General features: G+C 40.3%; 1 protein-coding gene across 21 annotated transcripts in view; it reads left to right on the forward strand.

The window, feature by feature from the left end:
• The window catches only part of PTPRT (protein tyrosine phosphatase receptor type T), a 977341-nt gene that overhangs the window by 916754 nt on the left and 37228 nt on the right, over positions 1-23359 (forward strand). For all 21 annotated transcript variants that reach the window (XM_061631522.1, XM_061631524.1, XM_061631514.1 and 18 more), the window contains 2 exons: positions 1683-1870; positions 17300-17387. In XM_061631522.1, the coding sequence (XP_061487506.1) occupies positions 1683-1870; positions 17300-17387 (276 nt within the window). The remainder of the gene's footprint in view (positions 1-1682; positions 1871-17299; positions 17388-23359) is intronic.

Raw genomic sequence — 23359 nt, forward strand, 5'->3', positions numbered from 1 at the left:
TTGTATTTTATAGCTGCATCTTATTTCATCAATGTGCTCTGGGTGGTGGAGGGAGAACAGCAGAATCAATATATTTTCCTTTACCAATATCGGGGGGGATGGTCTGCAGGAAAAGTGTTATTTATTTATTTGTTTATATCCCACCTTTCCTCCAAGGAGCTCGAGGTGGCATACTAGGCTCTCCCCTCCCCATTTGATCCTCACCTTGTGAGGTAGGTTAGGCTCAGAGATAGTGATTGGCCCATGGTCACCCAGTGAACTTCATGGCTGAGTGGGGATTTGAAATGTGGTCTTCTGAGTCCTAGTCCAGCATTCTAACCACTACACCACAATCCCTTCCCCTGCACTACTGCTCCAAACATATTTAGAAAATGTGCCACCCCCACCTGCTGCAATAAACTTAAATAAAAAAACCATGGTTGTCTCCCCCATATCATGTTTAATTTGGCTCTAAGGTCCTGCCCCCCCATTGTTATGTTCTACTTTATTTTCCTTATCTTCCCCTCCCCCCCATAAAAAAGTGTTTTCATACTCCAGAGTCTGATAAAAATGTGAACAGAAATCTTAGAAAGGAGTATCTGTATACTCACACATACAGACATCCAAGACACATAATGTAGGACTTGCAGTGAAGAATTCCAGCCCTCCTGCCTTTAAACATAACTTCTCCATTCTATCCTCTCCATCACACTCTGCCCATTTTTTTCCATGAAGGCCGCCCAGAGAGCTTTGGCTATGGGGCGGTATACAAGTGCAATAAATAAATAAATAAATAAATAAAATTCTCCTTTGGGTGAAAAAGTGGAGAATGCAATCCAATACATGGAAAGTGTAGGAAGAATAGAGTATAAGGCATTTTCTTCTAAATGACATTTAATGCAGGATGGGGAAACTGGCCTCTGGATGTCACTGGACTACAACTCCTATCCTTGATCATTGGTGAAGCTGGCCAGGGCTGATAGGAGTTGGAATTCAATGACATCTGGAAGGCCACTGGTTCGCCAACCCTGATCTAATGCTGTCAGTACAGATTAACTACAAATGTGCACATGCACAGCCCCTGCCTTATTGCTCTCTTGCTAAAGTACCCAGCTCCTATCCTTAAGCCAAAACCTGTTGTTTTCACATGTCGAAGGCACTGAATCATTCTGTAGTAGAGAGAATTTCAGGTTATCCTGCCATGATATTGCACCTGTCTGTTCTTCACTCTCTCCTCCGTGCCTGCCTGCTGGGAAATGGCACTGGAGTCCTACTTGCTTCAGCCACCAAGCGATAAAGGTAGGAGAGCTGGCCAGAGGCAGGAGATGCCATTTCTGTATAGCCTTTATGCCCTCAAGCTGTGAAGGCAACCAGGAGGGCAAGAGGTGGGGACCTTATCTAATGTGAGTGAGTAGCATGACAGAGATTCCAGTTTCAGATGTAAAATGCATCAAATAACCATATTTTCTCCTGCTGTTGTTATCACTGTTTGGTAATTTGCTCTCTCTGTGTTTTCTTCCTTCCCTATTTCACAAAATCCAGTGCGTGTGCATTAGCTTTTCTGGGGTGGCTGTGGGGGTGTACAGTTTCCCTACTGTGCTTTATTTCAGCCATGGGGGAGAAATGAACCTTTGGGGGAAGAGAACAAATAAACAAATAACAGCTAGGTGAAAGTTTGTTTTGCCTCCCTATTTTTAAAACAGACAATAGCCATGGGGAGATGACTCAGCCGACATTGACAATCCAGACCCATCCCTATCGAAGCTGTGACCCGGTGGAAATGTCCTACCCCAGAGGACAGTTCCAGCCAGCAATCCGAGTGGCCGACTTGTTGCAGCACATCACTCAGATGAAACGGGGACAGGGCTATGGATTTAAAGAGGAGTATGAGGTGAGAGCAACATTCACTCGCTTGAATACCCAGCTAAAGAAAGAAAATTAGACCTATTGTCAAATCAGAACAAGTACTCTGTAGAAGTGTTTTGATAGCTTAAGAGGCTTACTTTATATGCTAACAATCATGCCTTTCCCTGCCTCCTCCCATTTCCTCCTGCATCTTTGTCTAAGCCCTCTTCCTGTTATATGTAGTAGCTTTGTTATCCTAGAGACTTCTCCCTCGTCCAGTGATGTGGGGACAAAGTTCTCTTTTCCACAAAGGCTTCCCAATAGCTTCACATATGCAAAAGAATGTGATAAAGTTGTTGCTTTCATTGAAACTCTACACACAGCAGAACATACATGGAACTCTGGATTAGGACCATGATGCTAGCCACTTGATCTCATGTAAACACCACAAGACTAAAATATGGTGTAGCATAGGTATGTCCACCAGATTCACTAAGTCAGATAAAATGCTTGTTGAATTACTCAGGTTTATTCATACAGCAGCCTCTGGACCAGCTTCTATATGTTGAGAAGCCTCCAGGTGGCTGTAGTACCTAGCCCTACTGACAGCTGCTGCTGCTAGCCCTCTGTGGTAGAGAGGAAAAGACAGCATCCCTTTATTGTGACTTTCTGATAAAAGGGGCCTGATGCTACTGGAGGGTAAGCAGATGAATGGCAGACCTAACAGGGTTGGTAAGAGGCTTTCCACAGGTGACAACCAGCTGTCAGAAGAATTGCTAGCTGATATAGCCACCCAGAGGCTTCTGACTCTATGAAGATTTGTTCAGAGGCTGTTTTGTGAACCAGCTCTTAAACTATTCCCTATAGTCTAGTCATTTCTCCATTCACCCCCAAGAAATGTATCAGAGGTTGTAGAGGGATGTGGACCAGAAGATAGAGTAGCACCTCCAGATTTGTGGTACCACATCAACCATATCCCAGGCTATGGTCTGAAGACACACGAGGCTAGCACCCTGCTGAAGCTAAACAGGGTCAGGTCTGGTCTGGATGGGACACTGCCTGGGAACCATATGTAAGCCGCCTTCGGTTTCTATCACAAAAAGAAAGGCGGGGTATAAATGTAATAAATAAATAAATAAATCACCCAAGATATATGAGGCACCAGAGATTAGCTGTCAGGGGAATGAATAGCTTCATGTCATTGGAACTCATATCTAGAAACGATATGCCTTGACACAGTGGTAACCAATGTGGCATCTTCCAGATGTTGTGAACTACAACTCCCAGCATCTCTCACCATTCCCCATGCTGGCTGAATCTGATGAATGCTATATTCTGAAACATATGGAGGGTACCACGTGTGCTACCTTGCCTTAATCCATGGCTCCTTTCAAGTATGAAGTAGTTAAATAATCTATTTCAGTTTTAGGATGGGATTTGTTGGTGCTGTTGTGAGCAATTGGAATGTGTGTGCTGATGGTCTTCTGTTTAAGCAAGGCACTTGAGGCTATCTCAGGCCTTGTATCAGCTCCTGGTACCCATGGTCCAATGGCAGCACCATCAGAGTACACTGGTGCTGATACAAGCCTGAGCCTACACAGTACTCACATGCTTACCTGGTGGTGACAGGTGACAATTTTAATTTCCCTTGGTGTACCTAATGGAGCATCCCAGGATATTCCCAGAGAACCTCCTCAATCTTGGAGCTGGCCCTGGCTTTCTGTTTATATTCCTCTCCCCCTAACCAATGAAGTGAGTTTTCAGCTTGTAGCCAGATAAGTCACCGAGAGGTAGGCAGACTGTTTCTGATTTGGTTGGTGTTTGTTGCACATTACTGCTAGAACCTTGCTACAATTAAACAGTTAATGTCTTTGGCAGAATCAACATCTGATAGTTGTGGTATAGCAGTTGTGATAAAATGCTGGCCAGGGAAATGGTTGGAATTACCTTCTCTTGGCTGTCTTTGTTCCTTAGCTAGTTGTACTGCCAAAGGCTTTGCAGCACTTTGCCATGTTAAAACACAGTGTATACCTGGAATGTTGAATTTAGATCTGTTTGGACAAATCCCTGCTTCAAACCTTATGGAAAAACAGCTGAATATTTTATAGAAATTGACTTCAAGGCAGAGAAATAGCCTGGGACTGTATTGGACAGTATAAATGGAAAGCAGAGAAATAAGTAAGAGCAAAGTTTTTCTGTGACTAGTGTATACAGACATTGGAGAGAAAACTGTAGAGAAATTGGTGATGAGGTGCTTTCAGGTTAGCTTAGACATGGGATAAATACACATACTTTTATTTGTTTACCTTGACACAATATGGTAAGCTGTCATATAACATGTTTACTGCAGCAGTGGGGAACCTCAAGCCCAGAGGCCAAATGTGGCCCCCTGAGCCTCTTTATTTGGCCCTCAGAACTCTTCCCACATCCAACACCCTCTCCACAGACCACACCCCTCATTGGCCATCCTTAAAATTTACATTCATTACTCCACCCACTTTTGTCCCTGGCCCTGCTCACCATTGGCATGTGGCCCCTGGAAGATGTACAGAAGGGAATATGGCCCTTGCACCGAAAAGGGTTTCTCATCCCTGGTTTACTGTCTGACAAAACAAGGGGTGACCCTCCTATCAATCTCCATATAGTACATTCGGATGAAATAGCTCTCCACTGAGATATTAGATTACCATTTCTAGTTTCCATAGGATAGCGCATCAATAAATGAGGACCAAGATATAGATTTAGAAATAAAATAAATATTCATTTGATTCATTTGATTTATTGAAAATCTGTCAGTGCAGATTTTCAGATATACCTGATGAACAAAGAGTGTTCGGCTCTATTAAGAATACAAAGGAAAATTTTCTCTTGTAACTCTTGCTTGACAACTGATCTGTATGTGTGATTCTTGAATTATGAAAGGACTGCTGAAAAAATTGTCTCAATGCAGAAGATGAAGGGGGAGGGGTAAATCAATGGTTGATGCAGTAATACCACAAATCATTATTTGCTGAAGGGCCGGGATGTCATTTGAAACATTCAGATAATCTACTTCCTATTTAGAAACTTGCCCGGTTGTATGTGGACATGATGTCAAGGTCTTCCAGGGGTCAAGCAGAGTGTAGTTTGGGTCTTAAGTGAAATTGTACTCTCTTCAGATGTGGAGAAAAAATACTGTGAAGGGCAACTAACTGACACAGATCTGACTTTAGTGAATTGCAGTGAGCAGGTGCAACTTCTGCATACGTACAATTGAATTAAAACTGGAAAGTGCCATTTTTTGGGTGGGAGTGAAAATGTTGCACTTGGCTTCCAGCCAGAGTACAGAGTACAGTTGATGGAGAGGAGAAGAACTCTTAAAGTGTTTATCTGGGGGGAAGCATTCTGAAGGGTGTAACCCAGTGTTTTAACCCATGCCCCCTTCCAGTCAACATAAAACCTCCACACAACCTTTCCAACCTGGCTTTCCTAATTATTTTATTTTTATTTTCAAAAGGATTGAACTATCATCCTCTTTAATTATAAATAAGGTTTTGGGATTAATTATAAAATGAATCAATGTACTGATAATTTTTTACAAATATTTATTCAAATTTTATTTATATTCTACATATTTTTTGGAAACACTCATGCCCTCCCCTGCAATTTTCATACGCCCCTTCCTCCACCAGTTGAGGGACACTGGTCTAACCACACAGAGTGAACTCAACCACACAATGCAAGTGAGTAGAAAAAGCTGCAAGATGAATTTGGGCAGGGCACAAGCGCAGCAGGAAAGTGGAAACTAAGAACAGCCAGTGCTGGGAGTTGGTGAGAAGCATAAAGGCTCAAAGAGGGAAGTGCGCTCCAAGACAAAGGGAACAAACCAATCTCTTATTTTACTACATGTGTACCAACTTTCAGGTTTTCAGTGTGGAAGTGCTTTGACCACTTTGAAGAACAAGTAACATACTCCCTTTTATGAAATATATATTTTAATTGTGTTTTAGATCTATAAATTGTTTTATACTATTTTTGCTTTCTTTTATTATGGTTGTTTTTAATTATTATATATTGTATTTTCATATTGTTTTGTTGTAAGTCACCGAGAAAATATTTTTTGATGGGAGCTATATGCACACACAAATACAAATGTGTCATTTTCAGACTTCTCTACCAATCAGGGTCAACTACGCTCCACATTTCAGCGTTCTTACTGTGGAACCATTTTGTGGTATAGTCTGATTTTTTTGTTTTGAAAGGGAGATGAACAAATGTTCCATTTTTTCAGGTTTTTCAAGTAATCTTGGAGCATGTGTGTATCAAATTCCAGCTTTCTAGGTCATGAGATTATGGCCTATCTTAATGCTTTGAGTTAAGGGGATACCCCTCGTGTTGAGAAGAGAAGTGGGGTGGTGCCCATCACATCCACCCTCCCCATCTGCCACATACTTGTCAATCATAAGAAGGAGCCCTATGCACATACCAACCCTCCATGTACAGTGAAGGATCTCTATGTGCCTATGTCAGTACATGCATAGGGTCCCTTATGTCTGCTGAATGCATAGCTGGTGTGGTGTGTGACAATTGCACGTGTGGCTGAAAAGGAGCAGGGCTAGCCTATGCAGCCCTCCTCATGTCTGCTTTGAATCTCTAAAGGGGTCATCTCAATCTCTCTTTAGTCTATGAGGTTCAAGTATCTTTAACAGCTATCTATGTATCTTGTCTGTCTGTCATAAAGCACTGGCCTTTATCTTGTGGGGTGAGATCAAGCCTCAAGACAAATGAATCAAGGCCTGAAAGACCAGGTATAGGTTAAACAATTAATTGTGTGCTTCATGTTTCACACTGGAAATAAAGCAAGGTCCTGAATCTGAAAAAGGCAGCAATTATAAAGGACCTATTGAAGAGTCATATAATAATCTGTTTCTCCCACAAGGATGAATACTAAATTACACGCATTTCAAATAGCATATATACTTGCTTCTCTGCTGTCATGTTTTACAGCTTCAGTTCAGTGGGTAATGGGATGTGCACCTTCTCCCATCAGATGACTGTGCACTTTTGGATATTATTCCATAGTGCTCCAAATCACATAACTTGATTCTTTCCCTCACTGAAGATGCTGTGTGGGGGGAAACTTTCCAAGTTAGGGTTCAAGCATGGAGGCTCACACAACAGTCCAAAAGAGTAAAAACAACCAGCTTTTTTCAGCAATGCATTGCAGGACCGAAAACCTAGAAATTCTGTGTCGCAGCACAGTCACAACAGCCGTTATACCCCCGTTATGACATTTTGCACCATGCTCTCAGCCTATCACACACTTCTAACTCAATACTGCGGCATTTTCCATCCAATCATTACTCCACCTCCTTTCCCGCTCAACTACATTCCATTAACCAATCACAACTTGTTTACTCCTTCCAAGATGACTATTACAATCTGGCTTAAAGCAGATCAGGCCAGCACTTTTGCTGACAAGATCAGTTCATGACCCTGAATACAGTCATGCTCAGAAAAGAGGCTTTTTATTCAGCTGACACTGATTTTACACACCTGATGTTTTATTTGTCCTGTAGACCATGAAAGCTATTGAATGTGCATTCATATGTCCTTGTGCAGCTGACTATGTGGCTTATATTTCATAAATATCGTACTTTGGCCAAACTTGCCTAGCAGTTTATCTTTCAACACGAATCCCAAGTGGAAATATGGGTTTCATACTTACACTGTTACTGAACTAATCTATATAATTTGGTGCAAATACGGAGGGGGGAACCTGACTAGGAAGTGGCTTCCATAGTTTCATTTTTACTGAAACATTTCACACTTTCCAAGTGCTATATAAATGACTAAAAAGTTACACTATATATATATATATGCCATCTCAGATTTATGAAAGACAGAAGATTAATGACCTTATCTTTCAAAACCAGTTGTTTAAGTGTCTCTTCTAATCTTAAATGAGCTGGATTTCAAAATGTAATGCATTCTAGGTTGGTGTCTGTTTCACATACAAATATACTTGGGCTTTTAAGATCCGTTTTTCTCCGTTACTCTGTAAGCAAGTTCCATAAATTACAATCTATTTAGTGACATAGTACCAAATATTTTTGCTATTATGAAAACTCTCTGTAAGCCAGGTTCATCAATCACTAGCTACGTTAGATAGACAGGAGTTTTTCCTTCATTTCATTAAATAGGACTTTCCCCTTCATTTCTTGATTCAGCTATAATGATCTTTCTCTGTCTCCCCCTCCCTTCTCTCTCTCTCTCTCTCTCTCTCTCTCTCTCTCACACACACACACACACACACACACACAATTGCTTTTAAACCATATCCCTACCCCCAAATGTTTTAAAAAATGATTTGGTAGATATCCTGGAGACTTGTTGAAGAGTAAACTGGAGAGGACCCATTTGTGAGCATTCTATCTTTCATCACAACTGGACCACAGTGGCTATTTCTAGCCATTTTTTATTTCTTTGTGCTGAAGACACGAAACAAAACTTGGCATTTATTTTTAATTATTTATTAAACATTATGTACCACTGTGTATCAGCTGATTTCACAATCACAAGAAACATCATCCCAGCCACTAAAGCTGCAATAAACAGCACAAGGCAGAGTTCAGTTAAAAGCAATCAAAACATCTAAAAGGCCAGTGTGAATAGAAATGCCTTTACCTAAATTACAAAGGCATCATTTGAACATCCCTGGGGAGGGAACAATTTGACACCAGTCAGGCTGCTTCACTGTATTCTTTTCAATGCCTGCTTAAAACAATTTTGTTTAGGCTGATTTTAATTATCTCTTAAATGTTTTAATTTACTTGTTTTTAACTGTTTTCACTGATAATTTTAATTTTTCTTGTAAACTTCTTGGAAGTTCTGCTACAATCAAGCTGTATATAAATTTTATTAAATAAAATAAAATAAATAAAATAAACAAGCCAGAATGTGATCTCTCTCCTTCCCTTCTTCTCTGATCACTCTTTAAATTGGGACTAACCAATTTTGTACCTTCCAAATGTTGTTGGACTACAGCTCCCATCAGCCTTAGATAGCATGGCCAGTGGTCCGAATGATGGGAGTTGGAGTCCAATAACATCTGAAGGGCATCATCGGAGAGCTAACCCTGATTTAAATGGGCAGTATTCAACTAACTCATCCCATCAGTGCAGTTATTATTGCTAGCGCAATGGGACTTCCCCCCTTCTCGTGCTGCCCACCCAACACCCTCCCCAAATCTGCTCCAGAGCATTGGGAGAAATCCTAGAACACATTTAGGGGGACACGGGGGAGGAGAGGGGGAAAGACCTGTTGGTCCAGAAATGGGACCCTGACCTAGTGCTACTTTGGATACAACCCACTATTCCTACAACCTTTGAATCAGGCTGATCCAGGTGTTTAGTATCCATGGGTACCAAACACATGCAGAAGCTGTCTAAAATATGTGGCCTAGCTTCACCCACTAGATGCCAACACATAATGAGGATCAGGAAGGGGGGACATGTATGGCTGCATAGTAAGGCTTCCTCCATAGGGCCATTAGGGTACCTTGGTCCATTAGGCTTCCTATCCCTGGGAAGGAAGTCCCCCACATATACCTCTGTACTTACAGTATGTGGTGCTTCTTCAGAGTGATGCTGATCAAATGACGATGTCTAGGAGGTACCTAGAGCTAGCCTGTGCTTTCTGTATGGCCTCTTCTCATCTTCAATATCCACAGATATCGAATGTCTGAATAGGGCTGTTATGGTTGTGAGCATCTCTTGTATGGCTTTGCAGATACTGGTGCATTATATGTCAATGCCTAAGTTTAATACATCCTACAGAAAGGCTTTGGTTTCTATAGCTAATAGTTATGGCCTCCTGCAAACCTTATGGCTCTTATGACATGTGGTAAGCAGCTTTGTAAAATATAGATAAGTTGCCTGCCTTGTGGGATATTAACGGACTGTGAAGGGCTGAATTGCTCTGACTCTGATAACCTCAGATAAAGTTGCTTAAAAGCTCAGCAGTAAGTGGAAGCCAGGTTTTAATTTTCAGCTTCAGTTTCTGACGGCTTTGTGGCCTATAACATATATCCCCCTTAGCTTTGTCAGTTTGGCACTTTTCTTTTGAAAGCTTTGAAATCTGCTATGGCTCTCTTATCATAGTCTGAGGGAAATGATTTGGTGATCTATCCAAAAAATGTCAATTGTCTCCCATCACAAAGCTGATTCAGCAAATTACACTAGAGCTGCAGTCTTCAGCATACCTCCAATAATATCACTGAGGATTAGTCTACTCATGCAGCAGAATAAGTTGGTAAAGTTGAGAGGTAGTAGAGAGGTCAATACCAATTAAAATTGGAAGAGGAACCAGTTTTGAATGCTGTCCATGTAACAAAAACAACTCCTTTCCAGAAAAGCATGAACACAGAAGAGACAAAGTTTCCAGCCAGTCATCCATCCGATCTATTAGTTTTGTGTTTACAAGAAGGGATATTTACAGGGAGGTGTGGGTTGTTGTTTTTTTACAGAGTGGAATATGTAAAAATGGTATCTCTCACCTGCTGTCTAAAATGATACTGTCCACTCTGTCATTTTAGAAGGATAGAGTCATAGAATAGTAGAGTTGGAAGGGGCCTATAAGGCCATCAAGTCCAACGTCCTGCTCAATGCAGGAATCCAAATCAAAGCATTCCCGACAGATGGCTGTTCAGCTGCCTCTTGAATGCCTCCAGTGTCGAAGAGACTACTACCTCTCTAGGGAATTGGTTCCATTGTCGTATGGCTCTAACAGTTAGGAATTTTTTCCTGATGTTAAATTGAAATCCGGCTTCCTGCAACTTGAGCCCATTATTCCGTGTCCTGCACTCTGGGACGATCAAGAAGAGTTCCTGACCCCTCCTCTATGTGACAACCTTTCATGTACTTGAAGAGTACTATCATATCTCCCCTCAGTCTTCTCTTCTCCAGGCTAAACGTGCCCAGTTCTTTCAGTCTCTCCTCATAGGGCTTTGTTTCCACTTCCCTGATCATTCTTGTTTTCCTCCTCTGAACCTGTTCCAGTTTGTCTGCATCCTTCTTGAAGTGCGGAGACCAGAACTGGATGCAGTATTCAAGATGAGGCCTAACTTTATTCTTTATGTTATTTATTTAAGACATTTATGTTCTGCTTGATCATTCACATTTCTAACCAATGTACAGAAAAACAAGTCGTACCTAAAATAAAACAATACAATTGTCGTAAAACCAAACACTACCTTAAAATGCCTGCTGGAACAAAAGAATTTCATCATGTGCGTGAAGTTCAACAGGGGGTCCCTGTCTAATCTCAGTTGGGAGGGAGTTCCACAGGCTTGGGCCCACCACACTGAATGTATGGCTTCTGGTTGTTACGAGCCATACATCTGAGCCATGGGATACCACCACCAGAGACTCCCCCAAATATCTCAGTGAGTGGGTTGGGATATAAGGGATCAGGTGGTCCTTAAGATATCCTTAACCCAAATTGTTAAGGGCCTGATAAATTAATAGAAGAACTTTGAACCTGGCTTGGTAACATACTTGTATAGGTTCCAAACAGACTATTTTACATTTGGAGAGCACGTATCTCATGCTGTTTAGATGTGACACTAATGAGAATTATGTCAGTTGATTTACTTGATTACTAGCAGGCATGAGAGGGGCAATTTTCTTCAGCTCTGAAACCTGCAGGAAGGGGAGGTCTAACCCTTCCCTCCCAACACCGCCATGTGTCTCTAATAACATCCTGAGACTGGAAGCTGGTCTTCCTACAATTGAGGCCCGCATTTGGAGACTTAAAGTGAAGCTCTGGCTAAAGCTATGGTTTCTTCCTGTTGGATTGGCCCCCTTGGTACTGATCAACTCATACCAATCTAACTGGCACAAGTCTATGATCAGGAAATTTGCAACTCTTGGTTTCTCGCTCCCGGCCATTGCTACGATGGGATTTTCTAGAGCGTTATCAGTTATTTCCCAATGTATACTGGATATGGAGCTTCAAACCCACTTAGCATCGGCAGCATCCAGGCTTGATATTACCTCCTTCTCCAAGGGTTTTGTACCTGTGCAATATTTCACTAATCTTTCCAGCGCTAGACATAGAAAAGCATTCACATTGGCGAGATTTGACATGCTTCCGTCAGCTCTCCTCGAGGGTAGATATCGTAGAATCCCTCGACAAGAGCAGCTATGCCTGTGCAGGATGGGAGAAGTTGAAACGGCATCCCATGTGCTTCTATCTTGCCCATTTTATCATGACATTCGTTTGTCAAATATTTCATACTATACCAGTTACCTTCTATCGGACCAGTATCCAGAAATTACTCACTCTGTTGCAAGGTACTGTGCCACTGCAATTATCATACGCAGAACACTTACTAGCTCAAATGTTCGTACAGCCCTAATTCCAGTTGACTAATGTATGACTTTTAACTAGTTTTAATTAATGTTTGATGTTTTGTACTGGTCATGGACCGTAAATAAAATTCATTCAAAATTTATTCATTCATTCAACCCTTCCCTCCCCAGCTGTAATCCCAACAAGATGCCATGACACTGCTTAGAAAAGCTCCCATTGGTACACATAGGACCAGGATAGTTTTTCCAAGTTTCACTGATAAATTCAAAATGATAGTGAGATCGTTGGTGGCACTTTTACTGCTACTACTAAACTGAAAATGTACTTTCTAAAAAAAAAATCCACACTTTTGATTTTTTTAAATTTTAGATCTGCTGACAAATATAATTAGGACTTTAGATTCAATTTCAAAATTACCTACATTACATCATGTGCTAGAACAGGAGAACTGGCACTACAGGTGACAACAATTATGAAAGAAGTACTGAGTAGCCATACCTAGTTGCTGGTGGTGATGCTCAAATGTTCCTTATTTTAGCTGTATTGCCTGTATTATTTGTCCCAAGGCACTTATATGTTTTCTTACTGCGACAGATCATTGTCACATCTCTAAGTCTTCGAAGACAAGGTTACATTATTGCCATTAGAGCTTCAAAAATGGCAACCATACAGCATGGAAAAACTGGAAAAAAGAGAAAAAGAACATAAATATAGACCAATGAATTTTAATGGATCTTTCCTGTAGATGTTGAAATTTCAAATTGTGTTTTATCCTGAGATACAAATGTTCATATATAAATCATACTATAGCAGAAAGTCTTGTGCATCAGTGATTTGGTTGTATGACCAATTTCCACCACCTTTTTAATGAACAGAAGGGCTATATACTTTGACCAGTGTTTTCTATGCACACATTGGATCTGTGTCTTTTAAAGCCAAAATCCCACTGTTTTGACAGAAAGCCTAATGGTCAAAACAATGAATAACAATGATAAAAGATGAATTGGGCATTTTCTTTGGAGGTCACTTTTACAATCCTAGGTACATGTATAATATGACAAGGATTCCCCCCCTTTTTTCCCCACATCAATAGCACATGATGAGATCCCAAATGACTGCTTCTATTCTCTGGGCAATCTATTGCAACTAGGCTCTAATGTATCAATAATGCATCATTTCCTCTCTATCTTTGATGATAAAAATGGGATTCCTTATTCATCTACTTTTTTCTATATCTCCCCACTCAGAAAATTAGCTGCTATTAGATAGCACTTTCTTTGTACAAGGAAATAGATGTGTGATCAAAGATCTTCCCATTTGCTGAATCATTACTTCATATATGTGGTTATTTGAGCTAGATCTGCTTTTATTATCCATCATTGTCACCATAGTGTGTCCTGGCATTATTTTCTCAGGAGCATTTGTGAGCTGTGTTTTGGCAAGGACTACCTTCTTAAAACAACATGAATCTAAAATCATATCAGCACATTCCACACCCACCATTTCCTAGGACAAGTATGGCAGAAGGCCTTACAAGAAACAAGCAAATGCATTTTCAGTTTTGGTTTCCAGCAAATTGCCTTTTAGTGAGTCATAGGATATGTGTATTCCTATGTTATAAAGGTAATTATTATTTCGTCATAATTCATGATCATAGGATAAGGTTCTGTTCCAGGAATGCTAAAAGCACTCTATTTAAAGCATTCTGAACAAAACTGATTCCACGAGAGGCATGTGGGAGCTCTCTTTTCCTAACTTCGTCACAAGAAAAAGCCAAAATGTCAGTTCTGTCATGCGTGAGATGGTTCCCCAATGATTCCCAAGAAGAGTATTATGACTTCATCTTAATTAGTCTTATTACCAGCCTACTATTCTCAACAGTTCCCTTTGCCATTAGGCATGAAGGGAATTTCATATGGTTGCATTATCAGGAACCAACCTAATTTGCACCACTTATCCTAATAAAAGATTTGGGGTTTTGTTTGTTTGTTTTAAAATCACCACTACCATCACCACCACAGCTTAATGTGGAAATCATACAGAATGGAAAGAGACTGATGTCTACAACCCTATTGCTGTGTTTTGCTTTCAGAGATTATCCTCTTCCTATACAACTATGCAAAAGGGTTGTTTTTTTTAATCTGTCACAAATTCTTAGAGAATCTTATTTTTATTTATTTATTTATTAGATTTCTGTCCCACCCTTTCTTTCAGTAGGAGCCCAGGACGACAAACAAAAGCACTAAAAACACTTCAACACATCATAAAAACAGACTTTAAAATATATTAAAGCAAAACAACCATTAAAACATATTAAAAGAACATCTTTAAAAACATTTTTAAAAAGTTTTAAAAACATGTTTTTTAAAAAAAAATGTTTAAAAACATATTAAAAAGCAATTCCAACACAGACCCTCTGGGATAAGGTCTTGTTGAAAGAGGAAGGTCTTCAGCAGGCACCAAAAAGACAACAGGGATGGCACCTGTCTAATATTTAAGGGGAGGGAATTCCAAATGGTAGGTGCCACTACACTAAAGGTCCATTTCCTATGTTGTGCAGAACAGACCTCCTGATAAGATGGTACCTGCAGGAGGCCCTCTGCAGAGCACAGTGATTGACTGGATATATAAGAGATAAGACATTCTTTCAGGTATCCTGGTCCCAAGCTGTATAGGACTTTGTACACCAAAACTAGAACCTTGAACCTAGCCTGGTAGCTACTAGGTAGCCTGTGCAATTCTTTCAGCACCAGGGTGACATGTTGGCAATATCTTGCCCCAGTGAGCAGTCTCGCTGCCACATTTTCCATCAGCTGAAGCTTCCAGACCAACCTCAAGGGCAGCCCTACATAGTACACATTACAGTAATCCAGCCTGGATGTTACCAGTGCATGGACAAAAGTGGTCAGGCTATCCCAGTCCAGAGACGGCTGCAGCTGTCTTACCAGATGAAGCTGGTAAAAGGCACTCCTAGCCACTGAGGTCACCTGGGCCTCTAGCAAGAAAGATGGATCCAGGAGCACCCCCAGACCATGGAACTGCTCTTTCAAAGGAAGGATGATCCCATCCAAAGTAGGCACCTGACCAATTATCCAAACTTGGAAACCACCAACACACAGAGTCTCTGTCTTGCTAGGATTCAGTTTATTGGCCATCATCCAGCTCACCACTGAGTCCAGGCACTGGTACAAGGCTTGCACAGCCTCTCCTGATTCAGATGTTGCAGAGAAATAGAACTGTGTATCATCAGTGTACTGCTAATACCGTGCCCAAAATCTCCTGATGACCATTTCCAAGGGCTTCATATAGATGTTAAACACCATGGGGAACAAGATGGTACCCTGCGGCATCTCAAACCACAACTTGCAGGGGGCCGAAAGACAATCACCCAATGCTATTCTCTGAAAATGACCCTAAAAATAGAACCTGGACCACAGTAAAACAGTGCCTCCAATACCCATCTCACCAAGTTCGCCCAGAAGGATACCATGGTCAATGGTATCAAAAGCTGTTGAGAGATCAAGTAAGAATAACAGGGTCACACTCCTCCTGTCGTTCTTCCAATAAAGATCATCCATCAGGGTGACCAAGACCAATTCAGTCCCATAACCAGGCCTGAACCCAGACTGGAATGGGTCAAGATAATCTGTTTCATCCAAGAGTACTTTTTCTCTTTTCTTTCACAACACTGAAACAACCCAATAGACCCCTGGCTAAAATAATCCAATTAAAACAATAATGGAAACCAGTGGGACTCCAGGTGTTGTTGTACTCCAGTTCCCATCAGCCCTGGCCAGCATGGACCATGCTCAGGGATGGTGGGAGTTGTAGTCGAGGAATGGGATTTGCATTTCAGTGCCAGTTTGATTTTCACTCAAACTTACTTCCAGTACTGCTTCATCAGGGATCAATGTTTACTATTTTCTATAAATACTGATTCAGGGTTTTTTCGACAAAAATATCAATATTAAATTTTAAAATATCAATTTTCATAGTTTTTTTTAAAGTATTGATATCTTAAATGAAATATCAATATTAGTATTGATATTTTTGAGAGAAATATCAATATTAATGTTAATATTTTGAGGAAAATATTTATTTATTCATTCATTCATTTAAAATATTTCTATCCTGCCCTTCTACACTATCATAGGGCAACTAAAATAATAGTTTTGATATTTTTGAGTTGTCCGCTTCAGCCACAGAAAACGAATAAACAGGAAATCCAGTGTCAAATTTGAATTTTGTGAAATTCAATCATATCCCTATTGCAGTCCAACAACATCTGGAAAAATTTCCTGTTCTCCGTACTTGCATTTAAATATACTGTATCCAGTCAAAGTAACTTCCTCCCCCACAAAATAATTAGTCCCAACCTTAAAAAACAAACCAACAGCCACTTTTAGATCTCTTCAGACTGTTAGTTAGCCTGAACATAAGGCAAGGAAGCTCTATATTTGCAGGGCAGCTGCTGAGAATGTCTCTTGTGCCATTGTGGAATAGAATTGGTGTGTGGATTGTACCTTCATGCATGTCCTTGGCTGAAATTAAATGGAAAACAGTCATAGCTATTCTGTAAATTAAGAAGGGCTTGAGTTGACTTTATATAACAAAAGTGGCATTTTGAATTATGCTCACAATAATATGTATTATATACAGGCACAATATATGGCTATATTATATTGGACATTCATATGCTTCATGTATTTGAAAAACCTTTACACCACAATTTATATTATAAAAATCCTGCCTCTATCCACAATTTAAATACTTTACAAGCAGGCTGGTATTTCTCAGGGGCATAAGAGAAGCAATCTATGGCCCTGTGTTAGAGATGGTGCATCACCCCCCCCAATGATTACAAAGCCAGCAGCAAAATCTTTCCCACTTGTTTTAGTGCCACTCACATTAGGAAAGCAGTTGTAAGCCAGCTTAAGCCATAGGATGCTAATGGTCTCTTCATCATTCTATTATAAATGTGCCCTTTCCTTAAGAAAAACAGTTGGCTTGGTTGAGTGTTAAATTATATGGTGCCTTACCCCCCTGGCCCCTTCTTTGCTCTGTTAAAACACCTGAAGGCATTGGCTATTTCATAAACACTCTGCTGTTGTTTACTTTGCAGGCTCTACCCGAGGGGCAGACAGCATCTTGGGATACAGCCAAAGAAGATGAAAACCGCAATAAGAATAGATATGGCAACATCATCTCCTGTAGGTGCAAATTCAAACTGAACTGAACTTCCTGTGTGTATCTGTAAGCATCTAGCTGTGAGGGAATATGTCTGTGAGTGTAACTGTGAAAAAGAGCACAAAATTACGAGCATTCTTATATTTTCTCTTTGATCATTTCATGCTCAGGTTCTTTGTCACAGTTCTCACCCTTTCATCTTTTTCTTTTCCTTCTCGGATATTCCATCTGAGATTTTTCTCAATGGACTGTAATACCAATGTGCTGCCCTTTCTTCCCCTTTCCAAATATTATGGGTTATGTATGAAAACACATGGGAGACAATACTTTCCTGGTCCAAGGTTCAGCTCCTCTGCATGGAGAGTTCTGCCCATACAATCTTTGTAGGGTACACATATCTCTTGACTGCATGCGGAGATTCCTCTACAAATGTACAGGGCTATCTTCTCACAGTCTAATGGGAAGATTTGTAGCTCAGTGGTAGAGCATCTGCCTTGCATGCAGAAGGTCCCAGGTTCAAAGGTTCAATTCCTGGCATCTCCAGGTAGTCCTGGGAGTGTCCCCTGCCTGAAACCCTGGAGATACACTTCCAGTGTAGACAATACTGAGCTAGATGGACCAAGGGTCTGACTCAGTATAAAGCAACTTCCTATGTTCCTCTGCTCCTAATGGAGTGGTTTTGGAAGTTTAGGGAAGATCCTGTCACTGCAATACCATTTCTTCCCCTATACACATTCACAAAAGCCATATCATGTCTAAACAGCAGGGATGGAGAAACCTGTAGTTCTCCAGATGCTGTTGGACCCCAACTCCCATTAGCCCTAGCCAGCATGGCCAATGATCAGGGTTGATGGGAATTTTAGTCCAACATCTGGAGGGCCACAGGTTCCCAAAGCCATGGGTTGTATCCAACTAAGATTGCACGAATGAAACAACTTCCACTTGTGCAATGGAACATCTCCTCTCTCTACTCTTCGTGCACACTCATGCCCCCTGCACACACACCCCAAATCCTATGAGAAATTGTGGGAGGGGGGGAGAAAAGAAGTCATTGTTGAAGCAGAACTTGTTCCACTCATGGAATGGCTTAGTTGAATATAACCCAAAGAAATTAAAGAGGGATGGAACTCAGATATGGCTTTGATCTTATAAGAGAACTGTGACTGTAGACTAATGCCCAGCAGTTTGTGGGCTAGAGATGGATACTTGCTATTTTTTTCCTTAGTTGCTTCTATGTTCGAGCCATTATCTGACCTTTAATTGGCACTGATTCTTTCTTTGAACTATAACCCAAAGTGTTAGTCTTCATGACTTCCCATGACAGGAAGTGCCAAGGGGCTAAATGTACAAATACTTTCTCATTTTATCTCCTTTCACCATTTGTTGGTGTTCTCTATACAACTATTACCTGTGATAAACACTTCTAGCTATACTGCTCTTCACTCCTAAAAGTGTCTTGGCCTTGAGGGATGGGTTTATCACCTTCCTTCAGATAAACGGTGAACACAAAATCTCTAGATACTAATCACGTCAGATACTTTGTCTTCCTTGCTGTGGATTCTGACTGAAGAAGCCCAGGGCATCTGCAAATACCAGGTGGAACATAATGACCCTCAAGCAATAAACTCAGGTGGGCTCACCAGGGAGGAATCAAATCCAAGAAGAATTTAAAAAGTTAAGAACTTGAAAGCAGAGAGATGAAAACGTCTCTCTGAGAAGAGCTACTAGATTTTCTACAAGACTGGACTTCTCTGCATTTATAAGTTGTACAGAATCATAGAACTATTCACTAACAGGCAAAAAACCTTGCGGTTTAAGAACGTACCTATAGCCCACAGATATTTCTATCAAACTTTAAAAAGCAGGGAAATTGGGCAGCTATAGTGAATGTACCAGGGGAGCAGGACAACTGACCTCCTCTCTGAGATATTGTAGTGCCCTACAAATTGATCAAAATGCAAACACAATTTGGGTTGGTCTTTCACAATCCAATCCACTTGCTGTGTAGCTTGGAAGAATTGTTGAGCGTAATGTACGGGTGGGTTTGTGTTTGGAGAGGTGTTCCATCAGGTATTGTGGTCCTAAGCTGTGTAAGGTTTTATAGGTTAAAACCAGCACCTTGAATCAAGCTTGGAAACATACAGGCAGCCAATGCAAGCAGGAATTAAAAATAAAAGAGGGAATATGTTTGAATAGAAAACTGTAAAAGGTTCTACTAGGTGTAAAAAAAATCACAGTCCAAGTTCAGCCTAGAGGATGAAGGGAACGGTTTTTAAAAATGCAAATGACAAGAAGCGAGAATGAAGAGGTACAGATAAGAAAATGCAGATGAGGGTGATATTGAAGGCATCTAAGATAATGACTACCTGCCCTCTGCAAAGGCAGTGGAACCAAATTAATAAAGAACTTCTCAGAAATGGCATCAGTAATGGAACAACAGAAAATGTGGCAACAACAAAAAAGCATTACAGTAGGGCCCCACTCATATGGTAGGTTAGGTTCCAGACCCCCACTGGAAAGCAAAAACCGCCGGAAAGCGGGTCAGCTGTAGCGTGGGGGTCTGGAACCTAACCCGCTGATTGCGACAGAGGAGGAGAAGATCAGCTGGTGCGAGCTGCAGCTGATCTTCCCCTCTGGCGCAATCAGCTCCAGCACAGGAGTCTGATCGTGCCAGAAGTCTCCGGCGCGATCAGGTGGAGTGCAGGAGTCTGATCGCCCCCAGGAGAAGATCAGCTGTAGCACGCTACTGCTGATCTTCCCCTCCTCCGGTGACATCAGCTGGAGCACAGGGAGCTTCAGATCCCCCTCCAGCTGATCGCCCCGCTGGTGCCATATGAACGGAACGCCGAAAAGCAAGGCGCCGAAAAGCGGGGCCCTACTGTATGTAAATAAAGGCTTTTCATGGGAAATAAGGGACTACGTTCACTGTTATACTGAGCCAAAGCTGGGCTGGTTCAACATCAATTCCTCGAGTGCTTTCTAGTTTACAACCTCTGCATTGAAGGTTTTTACTGCTTTCTGATATGTAAATACTGTATGTACTTGAAAATTAGGCCACTTGATTTCATTGGAAGCTTCTTTCCAAGCAGTTGGGATTAGAACCATATTTGTGATTTGTTGATTATGCTTACAACTAGTTTATTTCTATACCGCATTTTCCACAAATACATTATGTTCTTAGCAGTCCATGAAAAAAATTAAGCAACAACAATCTAAATACAAAGGATTGTGCCCAACTGTTTCCCTTTAGTCATGGAAGACTCTGCTGCAGCAGAAACTTCCATGAACGGAAGGAAGAGGAGGGAATTTTTGCAAATCCCCTCTTTTTTCTTGCAGCTCCATGTGTCACCTCTATGAATGTCCTAGAATTCCTCCCAATTCTGATTTGGTACCAAATTTTCCATTAATTCGATTATTCTCTATTGTCATGGATTGGATTTTTATGTAGTAACTTTCTGCAGCTCTTTTTGAAAATGGACTTTAAAAAAAATCCGCCTCTAAAATGTCAATATTAAAATGATGATTTTATCACTAATTCCTTTCATTTATTGGTATTTCCTTTAAAATCATTATTTCCTTTAAAAATATAAATAATATTTTTTGTGCGGGGAAAAACTGATTGGTAAAAGCAGTGGCTAGTGAATAAAGAACAAACTCAAATCGATACTGGCCTATCAGGTTGACAGAATACTTTCAAACTGGCACTAGCCAACAGGTGCCATTCCTTGTCATCTCCCACTCAGTTGCAGAAAGACACCCAACCCTCTGGAGCAGATTTGGCTGTTTGTACTGCAGAAGAAGGAGGAAATCAGTGAAAGGTGCCTTTATCCCTTCAGTTCACTGAAGTCCCCTCCTGTATTTGAAAGCCTTCTATGGATGGAGCAAACACAATGGGTTGTAATCCAATAACAGCACATATCACTAGCTACTAGGGCCCCTGGGCTCCTCCTAGGAGGAAGGGTGAGAGATAGATAGATAGATAGATAGATAGATAGATAGATAGATAGATAGATAGATAGATAGATAGATAGATAGATAGATAGATAGATAGATAGATAGATAGATAGATAGATAGATAGATAGATAGATAGATAGATAGATAATTTCAGTTTCTCATTTTCCAAATGTTAAGTTTAGTTCACCGCATTTCTATATCAGTTTGTGAACTTACTTTTAAAAAAAATATCCTTAGGAAGATTATTCAGCATTTTAGTGTGCATTTCTCCTAATATACAATGTTTTGTTTAATATACACAGTTTTGCAAGCAATTTTCTCTAATATAATGCATTTTATGTTATTTTCACTAATATATGCATTTTTATGCATAGGGTTGTATTCAACTAAGTTCTGCTCAGAGTAGACCCACTGAAATTAATGAACCTGATAGTCATGTCTATTAACTTCAGTGGGTTTACTCTGAGTAGAACTAGCATTGAATACTACCTATATTTTCACCTTATTTATGCATTTTTGTACATTGTTTTGGTTGAAGAACTTTATTGCACAATTTGGAAAAATGAAAATCTCAATATCTGCATTTTGGTTCACATATGCCCAGCTTGGGCATGGAGAGCCAGGCCAAGCCTGAAAGATTTTTCCCTGAGAGGCTACAGTTACATGGTTTGCCACATGGGGCAATAGATAGCTGTCCTGACATGAAACAGCTTTTCACATGTTAGGATGAGCTGTACAGGGCTGAAGAGGGGCCTGAAAGATACACATACAGCAGTTGGCATGATGATCAAACTGTTTTTGTGTGAGTTGCATTTCAATATCTCAGCCTACTTTCTGTTCATGGTTTTTCACTGAAAGTCATCTGTTGTTAATAATGCATAACCCCACTGCAGCATAATGAAATATGTGTACCCAAGAGCTTCCAAACATATAGAAATGCAGCATTTAAAAGATAAGTTATGGTGTTAGTCTTAACCAAGCATAGCCCACTAAAAATATGAATAAAATAAAAGGCCTCATTACCTTCTGAAGGGTGAGCTGTGGTCATTAATATTTCTTAGCATTGCTTTATAAGCAAAAAGTTATTTTGTGCCAGTAGCACTTCTGAGCAGAATAAATCACTGTGGGAGATAAAACATTGTGAACATTGTTATGTGTAGTGACTTGGCAACAAAATAAAACATCAGGACTTCTTAAAACCCAACAGGATCCAAATATTTAAAATTTTTCTTTATTTTCAGATTAAATTTATCATTTCAAAAGAACATGTTAAAAATATATAGTCAATTCCCATAAATGTTGTCCACTCTCTTATAGGTTTCTACTTATATCACCATATACACTACCTTCCATTTATGCATTCTGTATCCATGTTTAAATGCTTATTAAAATATACATGTTGGCCCTGGCATTTCCTATTCCCTCTTGTGTCCAGTCTCCTGGATAGTAAGTCTGGAGCCAAACTCTGTTAAAAAAAACCACACCTCTGCACACCAAATCATTGCAGGTGCATAAACAAATTAATCCTAACAATTAGTTGTAGGTCCATGGGAGAGAAAATAGAATCCTAATAATTATAAATTATCTTCACTGTACCATAAAGTATATTCAGAGCCTCTTATTTGCCCACATCAGGTGGGCTGGAACAGTTAGTGAAAACATTTAGCCTGTGTTCACCACCTAAAAAAAAGATTATGACCTAGCTCTGGTACAGAAGGTTTTCTTTTTATGTGTGATTCAACTGCTTCTCTGCAATGATTCTTCTGTGAGACCCAACAAAGATCATGTTTCAAAAGGTGAATATATTTCAAAACTTCCTGAAGGAATTACTAAATCCAAGCAGTGTGTTAATCAGAAATCACACTAAAGGTGATTGAGGAGTGAGAGGTTTACAAGTCCAAATGAATAACAGACACTCTTCTGAATAGCTCAGACATGCATTGAGTTCATGCTATATACATTTAGCATTTTAAGAAAAATATATTAGGATTTAAAGTCCCTTTCTCCTGAATTTTCTATGTACTTGTTTCTTCTGCTATT

This window comes from Rhineura floridana, chromosome 6, assembly GCF_030035675.1.
Source record: "Rhineura floridana isolate rRhiFlo1 chromosome 6, rRhiFlo1.hap2, whole genome shotgun sequence".
In the NCBI taxonomy this organism is placed as follows: Eukaryota; Metazoa; Chordata; class Lepidosauria; order Squamata; family Rhineuridae; genus Rhineura; species Rhineura floridana.